Genomic DNA, 23,468 nt, shown 5'->3' with positions numbered 1-23,468 from the left:
CTGCCCCTTCCGTCCCCCGTCCCCCGTCCCCCGTCCCCCTCAGGGCTCCGCCGGCGTGTTGTGACCCCAGCATCTGCAGTGGTTTGTGTCCGCGAACGGGACGATTGCTCCCGGCCGCACCGCTCCTTCCCTCTTCGGGCCGGAGAGCAATGGGAGCCGGCCGTGGTCTGTGATCAGCTCCCGCCACTGCCTTGAACTCCGGGAAAGGCGCTCAGAATCACCCTGTCCGGGCAGCGGGGTCTACACGGCCGCCTCCGACTCACTGATCCACGGCGGACTGTTTGTAAGTGAAGTAGTAAAGTTGCAATTGCAAACTTCATGCCCAGTGAAATGTTTGGCGTTCAGAACATCAAAGTGATTGGGCCTACTGTGTGTATTGTTTGCTGTCACTTATTTCCGCAACCTTGGTGGTTTATGTTGAGCCTGCGTCCTCGTGCAACAGTGTTGTATGATACCTTGGCCAAGTAATCTGACCGCTGTCACATTTTTCTGCTGCATAACTTATCTCCGTGGCTCCTTATCTCAGCATTGATACAGTGTAGTCTCTTAAAATTCTGCTCGGCTCCAAACACTTTCAGTAGTGCTGTTTGATCTGGAGTAGGACCGGCTGGTTGTTTCCCAAGATGTAAAATGATGTCGTTTCTAAAAGAGCACACGCACAACAGTGATTTAAACATACACAGCAACTTCAACATAGAAAATATCCCAAGATGCTACGCAATGCTATTATTAAAATTTAACATTCAGTCACTTATGGGCATAATATGCCAAATTTTGAAACTACTGGTAAGAGTCATTCCTGCAACTCAGCACTGATAATCATACAGTATGGTGGTCTTTCTAACGCGAAAATTACATTTGATTCGATTTAAGTAAACATTTGTTTCGAAGTGAACAAGGAGAAACTTCATGCAGTGTACAGTGTTAGTTCGGATAATTCCAGGGTACACCAAAGTCATCGGAATACAGGTCGACCTTCTCTAATCGGACTACCTGTAATTCGGTTCCTTCGATAATCGGGCACTGATTATGCTCAATGTGATCCTTCTGTAATTCAGCATTTTCACTAATCTGGCACTCTTCATGTCCCAATGGTGCCGGATTAGTGAAGGTCGACCTGTATTAAAATTTGTTGTCAAAGACTTTCTAGTCCCCACTTTAGAGTCCTGGAATGAAGCAGAGATCCCATCCCTTAGTGGAGTGTTACTCAAGCCAGAAACACGTTGCTATTCAGTGAGACAGAAAATCTCTGTCGAACCTTTGTCAATGTTAGAAGAAGTTGCTCACTGCTGCAAAGTCCTAGAAATTACCATCAGTGAGTAAGATGATCTGGCGGTTGGTGCAAAGTTTAATCAAAAGAATAGATTTTTTAAAAGTAGATGAAGAGAGTTGAAGTTCATGATCATGAACTTTTAAGTTCAACAATCTCAGCAGAGCAGGTAGAAATTAAGTCTGGATTTCAAATGCAGTCTGAACAAAACACAAACTTTGGAGCCAAAACTCTCAAAGCTATAACACACTGATGAACTTTGAAGCTTAAAATGAGACTCGCAATGGTTGGAGGCTAACAGAATCTTGTGAAGTATCTGGGATATTGTCTATGTTGAAGGTGCTATTAAAATATAAATTACTCTTGCAGGTGTTTTCAAAATGACATCATTTTACATTCTGGGCCCTTCCCCCAGGTTCCCACCCATTCATTTGTAGGTACAATTTAATCTCCAGCCAAAGTTTCTAACTCAAGTCAACTCACCGTGGAGTAGGAAATCAGTGCATTCCATCTCATCGTAATTCACCAGAGTGTATTTTGTGCTCTCCTTTTAACATGTTCATGTTTTGAAATCGTGCTGTTTTTTTCTGCAAAGCTTGCCACAGCTGCACACTCAGCTCTCCCCAGAGTATGCATTCTTCAGCATTTCCAATCAAATCACAGACTCAACATCCTCCAGACTTTCCTGTTCAAGGGCATTGTTCAGTTCATCTCTTGCAAAGTTGCTGGGCTCATTGGATTGAAATTAAAATATACCCCAGCTTGCACATTTCAAAACTTCACCCAGTCAGGAACAATGTTCCCCAAGTAATTTTACTCACCTCTCGTCACCCACTTCATGGGACCTAACACATACATTACTGTAGAACTACTCTAGTTTGTAATACTTATGAATCTGTCAATTTATGTTTTGAAAATTCCTCATGGCTGAATATACTAAATGTCATCTTCGGTTATTTTCCTACCACATTCTGCAGCTGGAGGTTGAGCTTTTGTTAATCATGCTCTGTTTCAAGTTACCTTCCACAACTATTTTAATCTTCAGGGTTTCAGAAACTTCCTGTTTTAAATATTATTAATCCCACATGCAAACCTGTCAAGCCTTTTCAGGAACGGTTTAGATCATACACAGGAAAATCTGCAGATGCTGAACATCCAAGCTACACACGCAAAATGCTGGAGGAACTCAGCTGAACAGGCATCTGTGGAAGAGAGTTGGGCTGAGACCCTTCATCAGGATTTAGATAATTTTGTTTTTGCAAAAAATGAACAATAGTGCATTGTCTTTTTGTCCTTCCAGAGCACTGGTCAGAGACCTACGGTATGTTGGAACCACCACTTCCAACAAATGTACCAACTGGTCAAGTGCTTCTCTCACCTTCCCAGCCCTTTATTAAGTCACCATAATTTGGAGAAGCTTGATGCAAAACTAAATCTATGAGAATGTGTAAAGCTAATGTTCAATCAATCATTTTTATGTTTTTTATTCTTTTATCTTTATCCCCACAGGCCCGCAATGGAAACTCTGGAAGAATTTGACCAAGAGTATCCTCTGAGTAAGATGTTTTGTAAGCGCCTGAGTAAAGAAGAATTTGAGATTGAAGGACTGACTTACACAGAAAAGGCACTGGAGGACTTGTTCCACGCCATGGATCAGAACCCATCGCTGTGTGAGAAGGTGGTGCGCAAACGCAAACAAGCGGAACTGGAGAAGGCTGGATTGAAATCTTTTATTAAGGTAAGATGGAAATCAGAATCTGGTTGGCGTGTTGTTCTGGTTTCACCAGAAGCCACAGAAAGAATTATTATTCTAAAATGTGGCTGAGAAGCCTCTCCTTTCTATCTCTCCTTCCTTTATTGACAGTCTGATTCACTACCTTCCAAAATATAGTCAGAATTCTAAACCTTAACCATTTTAGAAGATGTGACAATTCCATCCATTATATCGGTAGCTATGACTTTTTAAATCCCTTTGGTGTAGACCATGAGATTTTAGTCATATAAAATTCTGCAGATGCTGGAGATCTTAAGCTACACACACACAAAGTACTGGGGGAGCTCAGCAGGTCAGGCAGGATCTATGAAGGGAAGTGAACAGTCGATGTTTCTGACTGAGACCCTTCATCAGGGTTTGAAAGGAAGAGGGCAGAAGCCAGAGTAAAAAGGCGAGGGGTGGAGGGGAGGAGGATAAGCTGATAGATGAATCCAGGTGAGGGGAAGGCGGGTGGGTGGTGGAGGAGGAATGAGAAGTTAGGAGGTGAGAGGTGGAAGAGGTAAGGGGCTGAAGAAGGAGGAATCTAATATGAGAATATAGTAGATCATGGGGAACCAGAGGGAGATGATGGGCAGATCCATGAGGGTTGACAGGGCCAACAGAATAAGGGTACATAAAGCTGGTGGTGTGGAGGTGTGTGTGCAGAAACAGAGGGGACTGGTTACCAGAAGTTAGAGATATCAATGTTCATGTCATCAGATTGGAGACTACCAATACAGAATATGATGTGTTGCTCCTCCTGCATCTGGCCTCATTGTGATTGTAAATGAGACTGTGAACAGACATGTTGATGGGGGAATGGGAAGTGGAACTGAAATGGGTGTTCACCTGGAAATCAAGATTGTTATGGCAGACAGAGTTAAAGTGTTTGACAAGGGGTCTCTAGCCTTTATTGGATCTCGCTGATTTAGAGGAGACCCCGTTGGGAAGACTGGAAGCAACAAATGACCCAGCAGACTTGCAGGTGAAGCCCTTGTTTAAGACCCTGAATGCTGGTGAAAGAAGTGTTGGGACGAGTGTAGCATTTGTTATAATTGAAGAGATAAGTGCCAGAAGGGAGATCGGTGGCGAGGGATGAATGGACAAGGGAGTTGCCAAGAGAGTGGTCGATAAAGGAAGTGGAGGTGAGGGTTGTGAAGGATGTTCCTGGCAGTGGGATCCTGTTGGAAGTTGCAGAAGATGATGTGCTGCGTGCAGAGGCCTCTGGGGTTGTAGATGCGAACAACCCTGTCCCTGTTATGTCATGGGGGGGGGGTATACATGTGGACAATGGAGGAGATACAGGTGAGGCAGCATCGTAGTAGCGGATATTAGTAATATCTTCTTCTGCCTTAATCTTCCATTACTTGTTTTATGTAACCTAATCAAATTTCTTGCTCGTGCACTTCCCTGTTATATTTTTAGTTATCAGTTTCTTGTAAATCTTTTGCTGATATTTTAAAGAACTATTTGGCAACATTATAAACCTCTCAATCGAATCCTATTCTTACCTTTTCTAGGAAGGCACAGTGTACGTATAGTAAACAAAAACTCTTATCCATGTCCCATGTAGGCTGGAGCATTCCAAGGACTTCAATATATGCAATGGTATCAGATGTCTTGGGTGCCAAGTATCAATAATACTCCAATGAAGTGCCTTGAGGCATCTTACTGTCATAAAAGCTGCTTAAATACGTTTTTGTTGCTGTTTATCCCTTTTTATTACCCTTTTCTTATCTAATTATTACCCTTCAGAACTGTTTTGTTGACTGTAGTTTGAAGCACTTGGGCTTGAAGATGGCGGAATTGGCAGGGAGTAAAAATTAAATGATTTTGCTGCCTCAGCAAATTAGGAACATGAAGAATTTGAAGGCATTGACAATCATCTTGAATGTTACAGTGAAAATGAAGATTTGGAGGATGCAGTTGTCAAAAGCATCGTATGAAGGCAGTCCACTATCTACACTAGGTGCCCCACTGATTTTTTGATTTACAGTCGAACAAACGAACACGGCAGTGTACACTGGATAAATTCCTCCAAGGATAACTATTAGGAACTATTACACAGTTTTATAGTACTGTAGTGGTATTGCTAGTGCTCTAATTTGTTCAGTATCTCATTTAAATGCATAATTTGTTATTCAGTTAAATGGCAGTTAGTCTTTTTTTATACATTCATGAAACTTCAGTTAATTGGGGCAGCAACTTAACTGGGCCAAAATGTACTGGTCTTGATGTGTCCCAATTAACTGGAATTCACTGTACGTATTTTCTTATTGTATTTATGGTATGTTTAATGTACTGACTGTACTGCTGCCATGAAACCACAAATTTCATGGCATGCGTAGGTGATGATGGGACGCCAGGGTAGTCTAGCAGTTTGTTCAGGCTCGGGCCGTTGGAGTTTTGTAGTTCATTTCTGGTATGAGTTTGTATGTTCTTCCTGTGATCGGGTGGGTTCCCAACCACAGTCCAAAGACGTACCAGCTAGCAGGTTAATTAGTCATTGTAAATTGTCCTGTGATTAGGCTAGTGTTAAATAAGTGGACTGCTGGGTAGTGTGGCTTGTTGGGCCAGAAAGGCCTGTTCCAAACTGTACTACTGAGTAAATACAAATAAAATAAATAATCAGCCTTCACACATCAAAGTTGCTGGTGAACGCAGCAGGCCAAGCAGCATCTGTAGGAAGAGGTGCAGTCGACGTTTCAGGCCGAGACCCTTCGTCAGGACTGCACATTTCAGCCTTAACAATCAGCCTTGCACATTTTATAACTTCAAAACATTAAATGAATTCAAATGAGGACGTGGGCAGTCTGAAATACGGGTCTAGTTCGAGTTCACTTTAAAAAGGGCATGCATCTATCACGTGGTAGTGTGATGACGTATGCAATTAATGTATTTTTGCATATAACCTGTAATTAATTATTTAGACAACAGGAATGCTTAATCTATATATATATATATTACTCAATTATAACTAAAATATTAAGTACACAACAAACCTGATTCTCAATATCCAGACCTCTGCAGAGGTTAGATCACTAAAGTTATTTAACACATTCGTGTGTCGGTTTCCTAAACTAAATACTTAAATGTTTTAAGCTAAATGATAAATGTGGAGCGGGTAATGTACTATTAAATATTTTCTTTGCAGGCTAAGTTCTTTTCAGCAATAGATGGTGGGATGAATCGCTGTAATGCTGTTAAAATGGACGAGTTGCGAGGCAGGCTACAGTGTTTGAAGGATGAGATGATGAAAGTGCAGACTTATGCATGTGGTAAGTCCACTGCCAAATTTTCAACCCCGAGTCAGTCAAATATCCCCGTGAACATGTGGATTTCTTCTAGGTGCTCCGGTTTCCTCCCACATTCCAAAGACGTACTGGTTAGTAGGTCATTGTAAACTGTCCTGTGATTAGGCTAGTGTTAATGGGTGGGTCACTGGGCAGAGAGCTCATTGGGCCGGAAGGGCCTGTTCTGTGCTGTATGTCTAATTAAATAAAAGGAAATATGCAGGCAATGCTTGGAGGAACACAGTTTGTTTCAACTGGCATCTAGGGTAGTTAATTTCCCCACCCCCACCCCTTGAGGTTTGCTGATGCTCACTGTGTATAACTAATGCTGTATCTACTGGTTCAGGACCGATGCAGGGTTACAGTATAGTCTGGCCGTGCCTGTCCTTGTACATCTCTCCAACATTTTTCTAACCCCTGGCTGCTCATCAGCTGGGCGTCATGCTTTGGAATACGTGCTGCTCTGATCTCTCAGCTGCCCCTCATCTCTGTCAGGCACGCTGAAGGTGGATTGTTTCTCCACCTGATCATTTATGTCATTGCAGGTTGACATTTTTGGAGAACCTCTCGCAACAAGTAGAGTTTCCAGTGAGGAGCAGGTTTGCAGACTATCTTGGCTGTCGAACAGTGTTGTTGTAGGGAAGTGGAAATATTACTGTTCAACTGTCAGTCTGAATCAGTTACTACCACTGCTACAGGCAATCTTCTACTCAAAAAAAAAATAGTGGGTCCTGTTATAGGAGCCTTCGCAACAATAGAAGAGAAGCGAATTTAGAGTCTACACTAGCATAGCTGAAGCTGACGATTCAAATTAGTATCTCCTCTTACTTTTTCTTTGTCTATGATGGTCATCATCTTCAGCCGATTGGCAAAAAGTCACAGGAAACCCGCTGAGTTTGGCAATCATAAACCCCTGTTTGTACAATTTATTTCTCCCTGACACTTGATTGATTTTGTGGGATTTTGATGTGCTAAAGTTGCAACCCCCACTACCCAGTAAGGAAGTGACAATGATACTTCCCTGGGCTTCCTATAGGAAGAATATTTTAGCATAACTTAGTGGAGAAAACTGACAGGCCAGTGACCACATGTTGCACTTTGCCTTTAAATTAGCTCAACTTCCAATTATTCCAATACGCAAAGGATGTGCAGAGCCCGTGACAGATCACTTCCTTTCCAAATATTGTTAGTGAAAGCTTAATTGCAGAGAGGAAACATTGTTCAAAGTGATGGAGAAAGAGGTCAAGTGTGCACTCTCTTATAGATAATTGCCAGCAATATGGAGAGAAATAATTCAAACCTTGAAATTTACCTTCTTACAGACAGCCACAAAACAAAGAACCCCAATAGAACCCATTTAAAAAACCTTCATACACCCAATGTGCAAGAAAAAAAACTAATCATGTGATCGTGAGCCAATAACATTCAGAACTGAAGTTCATGAAAGTGAGGTCACAGCCTCTCTAGGAGCCGGTTAGTTGCAGGCCGCCCACAGCCTCAATTCAGTGCAGAGATGACTGACCCTCACCGGGCTGAGCACCGGCCTGTCCCTCGCCTCCAGCCCCAACACACTGACCTTTTCGATCTGGCCTGGTGTTTAAAATGGCCAAACAGCAGCTAATTCCTCGCTCTCAAACCCGGGCTCTGCTATTTCAGTACGCTGTTGGGCTCAGGACCCGCCATCTTGAATTGACCTGTACCCAGCTGCTTTAATCGGTCAAACGTCAGCTTGTTCTTGCTCTCGGGCCCAGGCCCTGCTGTTTCAAATCGCCTCCAAGTCCTCTCCAGCAGCCAAACATTCGCTTACTCCCCGCTCTGGGACCTGGGCCCCGCTGCATGCACATACCATGCCGTAGCTGTCCCGGACCTTCTAGGCTTCTGCTCATGCCACAAAATGCCAGGTCGTACAGGTGGTTCAAAAGCTCAACTCTGAAAGGGAAGCTGCAGGCTATTGATCGCAGTGATCATTTTCGAGAAAAGGTATGACTAATAAAGCATTTTATTAAACTGTCGTAAGTCTAGATAGTGAGAAAGATTGACAATGGAACGCTGTCACACTGTCCCATAATGGCTCAGACAACTTCTGTCAGAAGATTTACAAAGTGGTTAGTGTTTATGTTGTTGGGCAGCGATGTTGAACAATAAGGGCCTGAGTGAGAGTGTTCCATTTTTCCCATTTGTAAGGAGACACTTGAAATTTATTTTTAGAAATTATCAGCATTCTTAATCTTAATGAGAGTAAGCCTTAACTAATCATTGTTCCTGAACTGAATTTACAGTTTCACTTGGTTTGAGAAACCCTTCTCATTTGCCTATCATCTGTCTGTGGTGCCCCTCTCTTCCTTTCTCCCATGGTCCACTGTCCTCTCCTATCAGATGCCGCCTTCTTCAGCCTGTTGCCTTTTCCACCAATCAACTCCCAGTTTCTCACCCCCTCACCTAGTTACACCAATCACCTGCCGGCTTGTGCTCCTTACCTCCTTCCCCCCACCCCACCACTTCTCCCCGCTTCCTTTCCATTCTCAGCCTGAAACGTTGACTGTTTAGTCCTTCACATCGATGCTGCCTGGCCTGCTGAGTTCCTCCAGCATTTTATGTATATTGCTCTGGATAAACTTACTGATTAGTGCCTGCTCTTTTGAGGGTGTTGTAAGATAATTTTAACAAAGAGGACGAGAGACATTTAACTCAGATAGACATTCCCTGCTTTAAATAATATTGAATTCTTTCTCGCCCCACGCCACGCTGCCCCTCCTCTGCTTCTGTAATTCTTGAGAAGGCAAGTTACTTGTTGCTAATGTGAACTGTAAAAATAATAATTCACTTACTCTTCTGTTGTCCTCTGGCCAAAATGATTTATGGGATAGTTGCCCCTTGAGTTTGTATCTTCACACTTCTGCATGACCTCATCAGAGTCAAGGCCACCATTAGTTGATCTAAGCGCCAGTTAAAAAGAGCTCATTGAGATGTTTGTGTTTCCTAGAGGCAAAAGGACAAAGAACTTCCAAGCGACTTGCTGAAAAAAGGCTGAAGGAACAGAGTGAGAGTCCTACAAGGGCCAGTTCCTCTCTTACATCTGCTGTTCCTCCACCACCACCTCCACCTCCTCCTCCTCCACCACCACCGCCTCCATCTTCCAGCAAACTGCCTCTTAAAACCCCTCTGAAAGACAAGTCCAACCTCTGCACAGTAAGTAGCTGAACTGCAGGTTTGTGTGTTTTTGTGCTTGCTGGCGGCTGGAGGTCTGCTCTACAGGGAGAGATGCATTCAGCCTGATGTTATGGGGGAGGAGGTGTTACTTCCCTAAGAAATGGTCCCAATCACGATATTGTGCTGTGCAAAACTACATAATCTACGCATAGATCAAAGAAAAAGTAGATTTATTTTATTTTATTTCCCCCAAAAAATACAGTGCAAATAAACTCTATTTAGTATCTCAAATTTTTGGGTAGTGATTTGTGAATTCTGTAAGAGCCCATTTCCATGACCCAAATGGCCACTTAGCACAGGTTGCCACTACTGACAAACTGAAGTTTCTAGTATGTTCAGGGAAAACTAACCCATTGGAAAGGAATGTACAAGTTACCAAAAGGAGTGGGAAGATTGTGTATTTTGTCCCTTTTCTAAAGAAAAAATAGAAACGTGTCCTTTGAAACAAGTGTTTCACAATTACTTCAGTAAATTTCAAGTGCCTGCGCTGTTGTGGAGCAGACTCAATGGGCCAAATAGCTTGATGCTGCTCTTGTGTCCTATGGTCTAAATTCACACTGCCTTTCCCTAAACTTGCAGAAAGAACAAATGGTCTTGGCAACCCCCGATCTGCTGGAGAGTTATGGACTGGCCAGACTGAATCGACGTTCAAAAAGGTGAGAGAGTGAAACATTAAATTTGAAGCATCGTACATGTGAATTTTGATGCCGAACGTTGTAAGCGTTTCTCACTGCTGTCTCCAGGTTGCCCAGTGTTTAGATATATTAGTGTCTAGTTGTATGTGAGCCATCTTACACCGTTGACCAGTTCTGACTGCCTGGAAGCACTGAGTGGATACTTTAACAAGAGCAAGCTGCAGGAGTGCATCCAACTATTCCACAGAGCCACAATAGCTGTGTGCAGACTTTAGAAAGTGTTGATGTTCACTTTCTATGCCATCAGATCTTGGTACTACTCTGAACAGAGGGTTTTTTCACCAGTGAGCCAATATTTACTATTGTGTTTTAGTAAAAGGACCTGGGGGCAGTGCGTTGTGGTACAAACAAACAAACAAATAAATAAATATATTCACCTACTTTGAATCAAAAGCAAATCTTTTGTGTTAGATATTCTGTAGGAATAAAGGGATGGGCAGTAAAGGAATACCATCATTCCCTCAAAACTGATCTGTGAACTTTAGGACCTGGTCCTCAATAACACCTTGTGCAACTGGATCCTGGATTTTCTCACTTGCAGACCCCAGTCATTTCAGATTGGCAAAAACATCTCCTCCACAATCCCCATTCACACAGGTGCACCACAGGGATGTGTGCTTAGCCCCCAACCCTACTCACTTTACACCCATGACTGTGTGGCTAAGTACAGCTTCAACACCTTCTACAAGTTTGCTGATGACACCACTGTTGTGGGCTGCATCAAAGGTGGTGATGAATCAGCATACAGGAGGGAGATGGAAAATCTGGCTGAGTGGTGCCATAACAACAACCTCTCACTCAATGTCAGCAAGACCAAGACTTCAGGAAAGGGAAACCAGAGGTCCATGAGCCAAGACTCATCAGAGGTAGAGGGGTCAGTAACTTTAAATTCCTGGGTGTCGCTACCTCAGAGGACCTGTCCTGGACCCATCATATAAATGTAATTGCGAAGAAAGCAAGTTAGCGCCTCTACTTCCTCAGGAGTCTGTGGAGGTTCGGCATGTAATTGAAAACCTTGAGAACTTCTATAGAAGTTTGGTGGAAAGTGTGCTGACGGGCTGCATTACAGCCTGCTATGGAAACACCAGTGTCTTTGACTGGAAAATCCTGCAAAAGGTCATAGTGGATTCGGCCCCATACATCACAGCTAAAGCAGTCCAAGACAATGACCACATCTACATGAAACGCTGTCGTGGAAAAGCACCATCCATCATCAAAGATCTTCGCCACCCAGGCCATGCTCTTTTCTCGCTGTTGCCATCAGGCAGAAGGCACAGGAGCCTCAGGGCTCCCACCACCATGTTCAAGAACAGTTACTACCCCTCAACCATCAGGCTCTTGAACAAAAGAGGATAACTACACTCATCTATTGAGATGTTCCCACAACCAATGATCTCACTTTCTGGACTCTTTATCTTGTCAGTTCATGCTCTCATTATTTATTGCTATTTACTTATATTAACATTTCAATGGTTTGTTGTCTTCTATGCTCTTGCTCTTTCATTGATCCTGTTTACAGTTACCATTCTATAGATTTGCTGTGTATGCCCGCAGGAAAAAGAATCTTTGGGTTGTATATGGTGATGTGTATGTACTCTGATAATAAACTTTACTTTGAACTTTGAGTAGTCTTCAGCAAAGAATTTGGAGAGTACAGTTACGTAGAGGGAAGAATTTGGAGATTAGATTGTGGTATGGAGCACTGTAATTGGATGTGAGGCATCAAGATTATACTGTACTGTATATCTGAATTTTTCAAAAGAAAATGAGACTCAAACTTCAGCTCAGCTTTTAATGTAATCATTCCTCAGAAGCTGGTGGGTAAACTGTCCTTGCTGGTTCTCAACACCTCTCTCTGTAACTGAATCCGGGACTTCTTGAAAGGCCACAGTCAGTGCGTGTTGGCAGAAATATCACTGATGCCGAACAGTGGTGCTCCCCAGGGCTCCGTGCTCAGCCAGACTGCACTGCCAGGTCCAATTCAAACCCAGTCAACAAGCTCCCTGATGACACTGTAGTGGCTGGCCTCATGGACAACGAGGAAGAGGTGGCGTACAGAGAGAAGGTAGGATGGCTGGTAAAATGGTGCGAGCACAGCAACTTGAGTCTCAGTGTGGACAAGGCAATGAGATGATTGTGGACTTCCCACCCTGCAAAAACTCATTTCAGGGAGGTAGCACCCCTGCCCCTCTCAAACCCATATCCCCCTCCCCCCGTCGACCTCCAAGGGTGTATGTAATACTTTGTTTAGTGATTTTGTCTAATCTGTAAACCAAGTTCGGTATATGCAGAAAATGTGACATTAAAATATGTACTTACATTATACTACAAAGTGTATATTAACATGTTTATTCTATTACAACTTTAAGCAAGTCTACAGGGAGTTTGGTGTCATCACGTAGGACATCAATAGCGTAGCTCCTTAGCAGCCAGCCAACTAGTTTAAATAACATTAGCTACACTAATGAACGAATGACACCTGTTAAACTCACCTCAACATGTCTTTTACATTTTAACCCGCCATGGGCAATAGAAAAGTCACTGTTGCAAACAGTGCAGCGAGCAACACTGTCACTATTTTTGATGTCGACTGTAAAGCCCGCCCACAGTGAGAACTGATAGGTCTACTGAGCACGAAGAGAGACCAGTCAGGATGCTCACTCTCCCTCTCCCTCTCCCTCTCCCTCTCAAAAAAATCGATTTCCGGGATATTGTATATAATTTCTGGGCATCAGGGAGCCGCTATCAATATGCAGGAGACTCCTGGAACTTCCGGGAGAGGTGGGATGTCTGTGATTGTGGACCTCAGGAAGGTGCAGGCGTACTGCTCCTCATTGCACATACACAGCTTCTCTGTAGAGAGAGTTAGGAGCACCAGGTTTCTGGGAGTGCTCATATGGATGATCTCACCTGGTCCCTCAGCACCACCTCTTTGGTCAAAAAAGCACAGAGCGTTTCCAGTCCCTGAGACGAGTGAGGCTCCCCCACCCCCCCTTTAACAGACGTTTACAGGAGCACCATCGAGAATGTCCTGACCAGCTACATCACTGTCTGGCAAGGCATCTAACTGCTAGTTGCTACAAAGGATTGTGAGGACCAGCAGCTTCCTCTCGGTGTTCACTACTGTCGGTCCTACAAATCGCAGGTGGAGACTTAGAAATACTGTCTCACACAGATACAGGATTCTTCACTGCTGTTTCCGTAACAAATTTTTTGACCAGTCAGGGTTGTTAGTCCTGAGCTGAACCCCGAACCTGGAGGAGCAGTGGACCACCGTTAGTCTGGCCTCTACCAGATCAAAGCACAAGGCTTTAACCGCATCCAACATAGTTCTCCAGGTCATTGAGGTATGCAAGCCTCCAACCCAAACAACAGGCTTGTGGTTCTCTTGGAGGTCCCCCAGGCCGTAAGACTACTGAACTCACTGCCACTACCTAAGGTCTCATCACGCATGAAGCGCTGGTGGCATTATACTGTTTACTTTGTAACTTGTGTTGTAAATACACCTAGTTATTTGTTAATTTACTTGGGTAATAGATGTAAATGTAACGAGATATGATAGAAGTTTTCAAAATCATTAAGGGGTGTAAATAAAATGGATGCCAGCTGCTCTTCAAAATTAATCCATCATCGAGGACACAGAGACTGGTTAAGGGGAGATTTCAGACCAACATCAGAAAGCATTTCTTTACACAGCGAGTTGTGGACACACGGAACAAACTACCTTGCTGTGTAGTTGAGAGTTGTACTTTGGAGACTTTCCAATCTAAACTCGATAGTTACTTCAACACACTTTGTGAATGGGAATTTGGCAAGCTTTATTGGGCCGAATAGTCTGTTCATGTCAAAAACTTTCTAATGTCCTAATGATGCATCCATATCATAGCCAAACGTGGAAAAGTTGGATCCTCAGATACTCTGAAGATCTTGCAGACTGAATTGGATCAGTATTTCCAAGATTCCTGATTCCTGTGGGAGTTTCACCAAATTCCAGCATACTGGGGGAGTAATCTTCTATTAATAGTATTTAGAATTACACTCAGAACCTTTTGATTAATATAATCTGGAGTCATTTACTGCCAGGGGAACTTGTATAAATTCCAGGTGGAGATTTGCTCTGCTGTGATTACCTCTTCCTTCTTCAGGTCCTCTTGGATTGTGAATTCCAAAAACTCTGTGGATATTTCTTCTCACCTCCATGATAATATACTGAGACTGTGACACATGATCCTAGAAACACTGATGTCCAGGGAAATATCAGCTGTCAAAACCTTCAACGCTTTTTATACACCTCTCATTGTTCTGAACTCTAGAATCTAGGCCCTGTCTCCTCACTTGATATACAAGTTAGTTTGTGGGGTAAATAAATAATCTGACACAGTGGTGTCGAGGTTTACTTTGTTTCTCATTGTACCTGATCTAAAAATTGTTGCTGCTGACAATGAGTTGCATTTTCTTGTCCAAAACAATGAGGATTAAAACAGGGGTTTCTGAAATGAAATATCACTGATGATAATAGCAGCTGCTCTAATTTACTTTGTTAACTGATCTGTTTGTAGTATTGGCGATCTGAGAGACCCTGAAAGTCTGCACAGTCTTCATCCTGTCAAGAGCATTCACTCTGAGCTACTGGCTGCAAACCATTTTAAGAGGCTTCGTTCAACAGGGGTTGACAGGTACGTAAAAGCATTTCTGGTGTAAACGGGGCCATGAGAGGCAAGGGACCAACTGCTGTAAGTGGGATTAGTATAGGTGGATATTCTGCGGCTGGCATCGACATGGTGGGCCAAAGAGCCTCTGTAGGTGCTGTATCAGTCCATGAGTTGCAAAAATGAATAGACAGCTACTTTCTTTCCGTTAAATAGGGGATAGAACTGTCCACAGAAATGTGTGTTGCTGTTTTCTTAAGATATGTAAAGCCCTGATGAAATCACATTCGAGAATCAGAATTGGGTTTACCAACGCTTTCATGTTGTGAAAATTGCTGTTTTGGGCCAGCAGTCTAGTGCAAGACTTTAAAAAAGTTACGATACAGTGGTGCTAAAAAGTTTGTGAACTGTGTCGAATTTTCTCTATTTCTGCATAAATATGACCTAAAATGTGACCAGATCTTTGTGTAAGTCCTAAAACTAGATAAAAAGAACCCAATTAAAAAAGTAACGCCACTTGTTCATTTACTTATTGAGAAAAATGATCCAATAAGTATTTGTTGTATTTGTTGTAAAAAATATGTGAACCTTTGCTTTCAGTAACTGGTGTGACTCCCTTCTAGAGCAATAACTTCAACCAAATGTTTCCGGTAACTGTTGATCAGTCCCGCACATCGGCTTGGTGGTGTTTTAGACTGTTCCTCTTTACAAAACTGTTTCAACTCTGGGATGTTGGTGGGCTTCTTTGCATGAACTGCTTGCTTCAGGTCCTTCCACAACACTTCTATAGGATTAAGGTCGGGATCTTGACTTGACTATGCCAAAACACAAACTTCCTTCTTTTTAAACAATTATGTTCTTGATTTCCTCTTGTCTTTCAGATCATTGTCTTGTTGCATTAAACAACTTCAATTAGGCTTCAGGTGACAGATCACTAGCCTGACATTCTCCTGTAAACTGTCTTGATACAATTTTGAATTCATTATTCCCTCAACAATTGCAAGCTGTCCAGGTCCTGAGACAGCAAAGCAGCCCCAAACCATGATGCTGCTTCCAACATGCTACACGTTTGGGGTAAGGTTTTGCTGTTGACGTGCAGTGCCCCTTTTTTTCCAAACATACGTGCATTTCTGCCAAGAAGTTCAACTTTTGTCCCACCTATCCAAACGACATTGTCCCAGAAGTGTTGTAGAACATGCAGGTGGCCTTTTGCAAACTTGAGACGTGCAGCAATGTTTTTATTTGGAGAGCAGTGGTTTCCTCCACGGTGTCCTTCCGTGAACACCATTCTTATTGTGTTTTTCTCATAGCGGACACATGAACAGAGACTTTAGCAAGTTGTAGAGATTTCTGCAGGCTCACCTCCTTCAGCATTGCACCTTATGCTGTTGGTGTGATCTTTGCAGATTGCCCACTCCTAGGGAGGGTAGCAACAGTCCCGAGTTTCCTCCATTTGTAGACAGTTTCTCTTACTGTGGACTGATGAACACTCGGGTCTTTTTAGAAATGCTTTTGTAGCCTTTTCCAGCTTCGTACATCTGTACAATTCTTCTTCTAAGGTCCTCAGAAAGTTCTTTTGATCAAGGCATGGTGCACATAAACAGGGCTTTCTTAAAAGTACAGGCTCTGTCAGTAACCTGACTTTGTGTGTCTTTTTTTGTAGGGCAGGGCACCTCTACAACCCACATCTCCAATCTTATCTCATTGATTGAAACACCTGACTCCAAATATCTTTTGTAGAAGGCATTACCCCAGAGATTCACATACTTCTTCCAACAAATACATTGGATCATTTTCCTCAGTAAATAAATGAACAAATATAATGTTTTGTGTTATTTATTTAATTGGGTTCGCTTTATCTTGTTTTAGGACTTGTATGAAAAATTGATCAGATTTTAGGTCATATTTATGCAGAAATAGAGAAAATTCTACAGGGTTCACAAACTTTCTAGCACCATTGCAATTTACAATAAAAAATGGAATGGTGCAAAAATAAAGTTGAGGTAGTGTTCTTGGGTTTAAGGACTATTCAAAAACCTGGTGGTGGAAGAGAAGAAGCTGTTCCTAAAAATGTGGTTCTTCTGACTCCTGTACCTTCTCTCTGATGGTAGTAATGAGAAGAGGGTACGTAGGAACCTTAATGATGGACGATGCCTCCTTGCACTGCCTTTGAAAGACGTCCTACCTGGTGCAGAGGATTGAGACCGTCGAGAATGACTGCCGTACCATCCCTCGGCTGCATTTTGGGAAATCTGATCATCTAGCTGTCCTCTTCCTACCTGAGTATAGGCAGAGATAGACAGCAAGGCAGCAGAGGCAAGGACAACAAAGAGATGGTCGTGGGAGGCAGTAGACTGGTTACAGGATTGTTTCGAGTCGGTGGATTGGGCTATAATCAAGGACTCATCTGAGAACCTGAATGAATGCACTACAGTTGTCATGGCCTTATAAATATGCCCATGGACAAGTACATCCTCACAAAATCATGCAATCTTCCCCAGTCAGAAGCCCTGGATGAAGCAGGAGACTCAATCTCCTGGTGTCGCTCTGGACTGGCATTCCAGGAAAGTACAAGAGGTCCAGGTTTGACACCCGGAAAGCAATCTGACATGAAAAGTGGCAAATCAGTCTAAACTTGAATCACAGACAGATGCTTGACAGCTGTGGCAGGTCGTTAATGTCATTGCCTGTACAAAGCGAACCCAAGCAACAGAAATGCTTTCGATGCCTCAGCAAAACCGAAGAGTGGATCGTCAAGCAAAGGAGGAAGAAACCAGAGGTCCATGAACCAGGCTTCTCTTAAAGGAACGGAGGTAGAAAATGGCAGTAGCTATAAATTCCTTGGTGTTATCATATCAGTGGATCTATCTTGAGACCAGCACATAAGTGCCAGCACAAAGAAGCCATGACAGTGTGGCTTCGTTCTTAGAAGTTTGCATAGATTCATAGATGTCACCAAAAACAATTAAACTTCTATAGATGCACAGTGGAGAGAATCCTAACCGGTATGGGAAATCAGGAATGGAAAAGGCTACAGAAAGTGGTGCATATAGCCCAGTTCATTACAGGCAAAGCCCTCCCCCACCATTTACATAAAGCATTGTCACAAGAAAACAGCAGTCGTCATCAGAGATCCCTACTATCTTCGCAATAAGCTTGTCTCAGGTAAGAGATACAGAAGCCTTTGGTCCCACACCATCATTTCCACGGATGCTGCCTGACCTGCTGAGTTCCTCCAGCATGTTGTGAGTGTTGCTTTGACCCCAGCATCTGCAGATTATTTTGTGTTTACCAGGTTCAGGAACAGTTATTACCTGACAATCACAGAATAACTTCAATCGCCATTTTCCTGAACTGATTTTGCACACAGACTCACTTTCATGGACTCTTTACAACTCATATTTTCAGTATTTTTTTTATTAATTGCACAGTTTATCTTATTTTTCACATGGGCTGTTTGTCCATCTTTATTTATGTAGAGTTTCGCATAAAATTCTGTTGTTTCTTTTTTTCCTGTAAATGCCTGCAAGAAAATGAATCTCCAGGTGGTTGGAGTTTGATAGAGAAAACCACAGGCTGGGGTTGGTTGCTGTCGCGACAAGGCAGGTGAAGTGCTGGCTCTGGGAAGCCATTGAACAGACCGTGCAGATTTGTTTTTGCCGCACGTCCCTTGTGCTGAGTTTCACTGTGCATGCAAGAGCCATGAGGGCACTAGAGTTGATCATAACTGAAGGATGGAGGCCTGCTTTGCTATTAATTTAACAGCTCATCCATCCACCTTGGTTCACTGATGGAGATAAAGGGGTATTCATCTGCATCCCTCTGGGAAGATGCAGTCTTTAACTTTCCATGGATACTGGTCGCTTCCACGCACTGTTGCCCATGTCCTCACCACCCCTTTCTCGTCTGCCTCCTCCACCTCAGCCCGCACAATTGTCTTTCCCAGTTCACTTCCTCTACACCCCTCACACTGGCAGGAGATTGTGGAATATCCAGTGGGTTAAGTGCAGAGTTGCCATGGGTTAGATTTGATCTGTAGCTCTGTTTTAAAATAGCTATTAATTTGGATGGTCGCCAGGCCGGACTGAGTCAATAAGCTTGCCTCCCCTGGTGTTCAGCGACTGTGCGGGGTCAGATTGCTTTTATGCATGCATCTTATCAGTAAATACTCCCCATTCCTAACTGTACTTCCCTAAATTCCAATTCCTCCTCTTTTAGATCTCCAGGTGGGACTCCATCCAAAACCCCCAAGGTCAAGGCAGAACAAGGGGAAATGAACTCTCCTGCATCTTCTTTCAACATGACTTTATTAAATAAATTTCGAAATACCAAGAGCCCTGATGAGAGCACTCCACAATCTCCAACCCCCAGTGACACTGACAGTGACAGCTCTGGATTTGCCACCCCTCCAGGGAGCCCATGATGGGGACATCATCCTCTGACCAAAGAATCCTGCTGAATCAGTGGAATCATGTTTTGTCTGATCTTTGCATTAAGCAGGTGTGAGTACACATCATGGAACCAATTATTACTGCAGAAGTCCAAAAAGTAAGGGAAAAATCCTTATTTTTAGTACAATATAATCTACAGGTAATACAGCAACATCTGTACTTAACAAAAGACAATGGTTTCATATCTCAGCGAGCATTGCTAGATTTCAGAACCGTCTTATTACTTTACAGTGTTTTATCTAGTTCCAATATATTTGTCTACAATGCTTGATATTTACTAGATTTGTTTTTTGAGAATCAGGCAGCCACGTGAAGAAATGGATTGCATCTGGAAACATCCCGATTTAAGTTTTCGACTGTTTATTGTAGATATAATCATCTGGAGGTACAGAATATGAGAGAGAATTTGGATTTTGAAAATAACAAAACTGGAAATGTCCTGAACAAATCTGTGAAAAATCACTCCCTGCATATCTCAAATTACATGGTTTCCAAACAAATGTAAAAGCAATGATCTTCACATTTTGCTATGCAGGGATACAGCTTGTATTTGAAGCACTTTTCCTGCATCAGTTGAAGTATGAGAAATACTGTGATGCCCTTTAGCGATGAATGTAATGTAGGAAGTGGGTCAAATGTACCTGTTTGCTATGCACTCATTTTGAAGTGCTTGTACCCAATTCCCACTTCAATCCCATACATTGAGAAATTGGACCAGATACAATTCCTGTTACAATTCTTCCTGTGCTGGTATCATATCACAGCAATATTTCACACAAATTGTGGTGCCACCTGATGTGGCTCATTTTAATTAGAAACGTTTGTACTTGGTGACAGAAATTAGATCAGTAAGTGACAAATTATGATCTTTGCATCAACCCATGATTAAAAACAAGGACTTCCTTTTGAATGTAAAGTATAAAGTATCCCTACTGGCAGATGGCAAAGATTGAGGTTTCTGTGAGCTGGGAAATATAGTTTGTAGATCTGTTGGTTTGTGGCCCGGATCCTAATGCTAATTGCTGCATAGTTGTGATTTGTGCACGTCCCCGATATGTACAAGTCGACTTTTAATGATCTAAAAAGGGGGGGGGGGAAAACTGTGTCCCAATTTTGAAAATTATTTTGGTGATTAACATTTGTAAAAGTGACAGGTTCATTTGGTTTGCTGATGAGATGTAATTATAAAAGAAAAGGTGGCAGTCTCTCTGAAGCAGGTCTTCAGTTTAGAAAGCCTTGTGCTTCACAAAAACCATTGCAAATTTGAAGGAGAACAGAACATTTTTGTTATGTCAGCCCTGATTTTATTCTCTTAACATCATGGTCAGTAACAAAGGATTTACTGGAGTTACAGTAATAATTAAAGTTTGTTACAATGAAACTTTGATTTGGGTTGATGGGGAAATTATCGAAGGTTTTGAATGAAATACATAGGCAAATGTATGTAGGTTTTCAGTAGGGTTTTGGTAAACTGTCAGTTCAGATTTGTGGTCATTACTCTTTCTGGAGTACATGTTGAACACAGAAAAGATAAGGATACGATGGAGACATTAAAGCTCAATGGGGATGTTAGAAAGTACAGTATTTAGAAAATTAATACAACATAGAAACCAAAGCACAAATGGCTATTGATGCAAAGAAAATTATTTAAGAGAATAACATACCTGGATACTTGAAATGAAAAATATGGAAATCTCAGGGGATTAAAGTATTTTGCTGTTGGAATTAAGAAAGCACAACAGTAACTGGGAAAAGGTTTTTCAGAAGAGATGTTAGAATGAGCCCATGCTCCCCCTCCATCTACCTGTCAAGATGTGCATGAAAGATTCCCATGGTGGTTTTAAAGGTTCTGCAGCTGCCTTTAACAATTTTAATCATCATCACCAAAATTAAATCTACTGATCACTTATCCCATCTGTCATCTGTGAATCTTTTCCACAGCTACAGGTCCTTCCTCAGTTTAGGACAGGATTTCATTCCTGTGAATATTACACCAGTCAGAAATGTGGCCTCAAACTGAATTCCCAGGCAGCAGAAAGTGCCTGCAGCCCCATAGCAGCTGACAAATCTGTCCCACCAGTCTCCCCAGTGCTAATTCACGTATATCGGTTGTACACGTTAGGTGTTTGTAAGCTTGTCAAGGCCTCTAAGTAACAGTTAAGTGCTGACTAAGTACAAGACAAATTCTACGGTTATAAGATTATTATTTTTATTCAATTTTTGAAAAGTGGAATTGGATCATTTTAATTCTGTAAAAGCTTCAATCAATTGTCTGTTATGAGATGTATGAATTTCTGCATCAAGACAAATGTAGGTGCTTTCCATAACAAGACATTTGCTCAATACTGTATATGGGTCAGTTTGCTGGGTAGCATCAGGGCAATTTTTGAAGAAGTTTTTTTTGTTTACTTGTGTTGACTACATAATGTTGAGAATTAAAGTTTCTATTTTGTTATTCTTTCAGCAGTGCATTGCCTTGATCCTTGCTGGGTTTAGTACCCAGTTTAGTGTGTAGTGAAAGGGGCAAAATTATACATTTATAGTTTTTATTTTATATTGTTTAAGCAGGTGGATTAGGAATCAATTTGGTGACTGAAATTGCTTTTTTCATTAATGTTATTTTGATATTAAAATTTGTTAAATTTTTAAAGCCAATTTATTTCTTTAACTTGATAATAGTTAGAAGAAGCATTTCAATTGCAGAGACAAACAAGACTGGTGTGTAGTTTTTCCTCTTCCTCGTACCTAAGCATTTATCAAAGCATTTTGAACATGCTGCAAGAACAACCTTTAATTTTAATCTTTTGGATTTTGGGTTTGATAGGTTGTATATGAACTCTGCAAACAACCACATGAAATGTCTCTGTTCTGCTAGCTGGTAATGTTGTACAAGTACCGTGATTCAAATGAAATCTCTCCTAATGTATATTTTCAGGCAATTTAGAATTTTGCTTTATCTAACTTTCTCAGAATAAATAATTTTATATTCTAATATTTTATGTGAATGTTTACTATGTAATTATAATTAAACCGTACACATTAAATGGCTTTTAATGGACTTGCCCCATGGACCATAATGATGATGTGATGATGTCGACTCAGGCCTGAGAGGCCAACATCGGGCGTTTTCATGCCTTACAAGGCACGGATCGGAAGCTGTGTGGGGCGCCTCTCCTCACACAGACATTTCGCAGTATTTTTCTTTATCTTACGAGGCCAAGTTGCCAGCTCAACACTCAACCCGGCACGGATGGAAAGCATACTCGGGAGTGGCCCAACTGGACTTGAACCCGGGAACCTCCGTTCCAGAGTCCAGCGCTGATGTCGATCCGACCATAACCACTTAGGATACTTCAGGACAATGTTAACATTAATGTCAAAACCCAATGTTCTCAAATGTGTGACCATAGGTTCGTATAAAACAAAGAGGGAGGCCCATGTCATGCCCCGATCTAAATGTTTTATTCATGGCATTGTTTCCTGAAAAAAATATTAAATAATCCTATTGGGGGAATGAAAGACTTGAGATGATTTTTTTTTCTATGGTTTTTCTTTGGCACCTAAACAAACATGAAAGATTTACATTCTCAGCTGACTGTTTGCTTTTATTTAGATTTAAGACCCTCATTTCAGGTTAAACTAAACTATTTTCAATCTTTATGTAAAGTTCTACCATATTGTTATCATTCTTTCCCAAAACCTGCCTTAACACTTGTTTTCTCATTGCATGTTGCTAGGACTAAAATAGTCCATACCTCACTGAATCCTCAAAATATTGATCTGGGTAACTATCTGTTAACATTCCTGATTGCAGCTCAGACTATTATTGATAACTTGGTTTATGTAATCTACAGGTAGATGAAAGTCCCTATTGGTTACTGCATTATCCTTGCTACAAGAGTCTCCAATTTCCTAATTTATATCATCCCCTACATTACTACTACATCAGAACCTACAGCAAGCTCCCTCCAATGTTCGCTCAAACAACAGGAATTCTGCAGATGCTGGAAATTCAAGCAACCCACATCAAAGTTGCTGGTGAACGCAGCAGGCCAGGCAGAATCTCTAGGAAGAGGTACAGTCAGCGTTTCAGGCTGAGACCTGACGAAGGGTCTCGGCCTGAAACATCGACTGCACCTCTTCCTAG

General features: G+C 42.0%; 1 protein-coding gene across 2 annotated transcripts; it reads left to right on the top strand.

The window, feature by feature from the left end:
- LOC134338477 (zinc finger homeobox protein 4-like) lies at window positions 1–23,441 on the top strand. 2 transcript variants are annotated; one of them, XM_063034315.1, is made up of 7 exons: window positions 1–283; window positions 2,780–3,008; window positions 6,178–6,301; window positions 9,300–9,505; window positions 10,106–10,182; window positions 14,781–14,897; window positions 19,089–23,441. In XM_063034315.1, exons 2-7 carry the CDS (start codon window positions 2,787–2,789, stop codon window positions 19,291–19,293), a joined length of 951 nt encoding a protein of 316 aa, XP_062890385.1. In that variant the 5' UTR covers window positions 1–283; window positions 2,780–2,786; the 3' UTR covers window positions 19,294–23,441. The 2 variants fall into 2 exon arrangements, with proteins under 2 accessions (XP_062890385.1, XP_062890386.1); XM_063034316.1 differs by lacking the exon at window positions 19,089–23,441 and adding an exon at window positions 16,534–16,660.
- Window positions 23,442–23,468: the final 27 nt, after the last annotated feature.

Source organism: Mobula hypostoma, chromosome 27 (assembly GCF_963921235.1).
Source record: "Mobula hypostoma chromosome 27, sMobHyp1.1, whole genome shotgun sequence".
In the NCBI taxonomy this organism is placed as follows: Eukaryota; Metazoa; Chordata; class Chondrichthyes; order Myliobatiformes; family Myliobatidae; genus Mobula; species Mobula hypostoma.
This window is presented reverse-complemented; position numbering and strand designations above follow the sequence as displayed.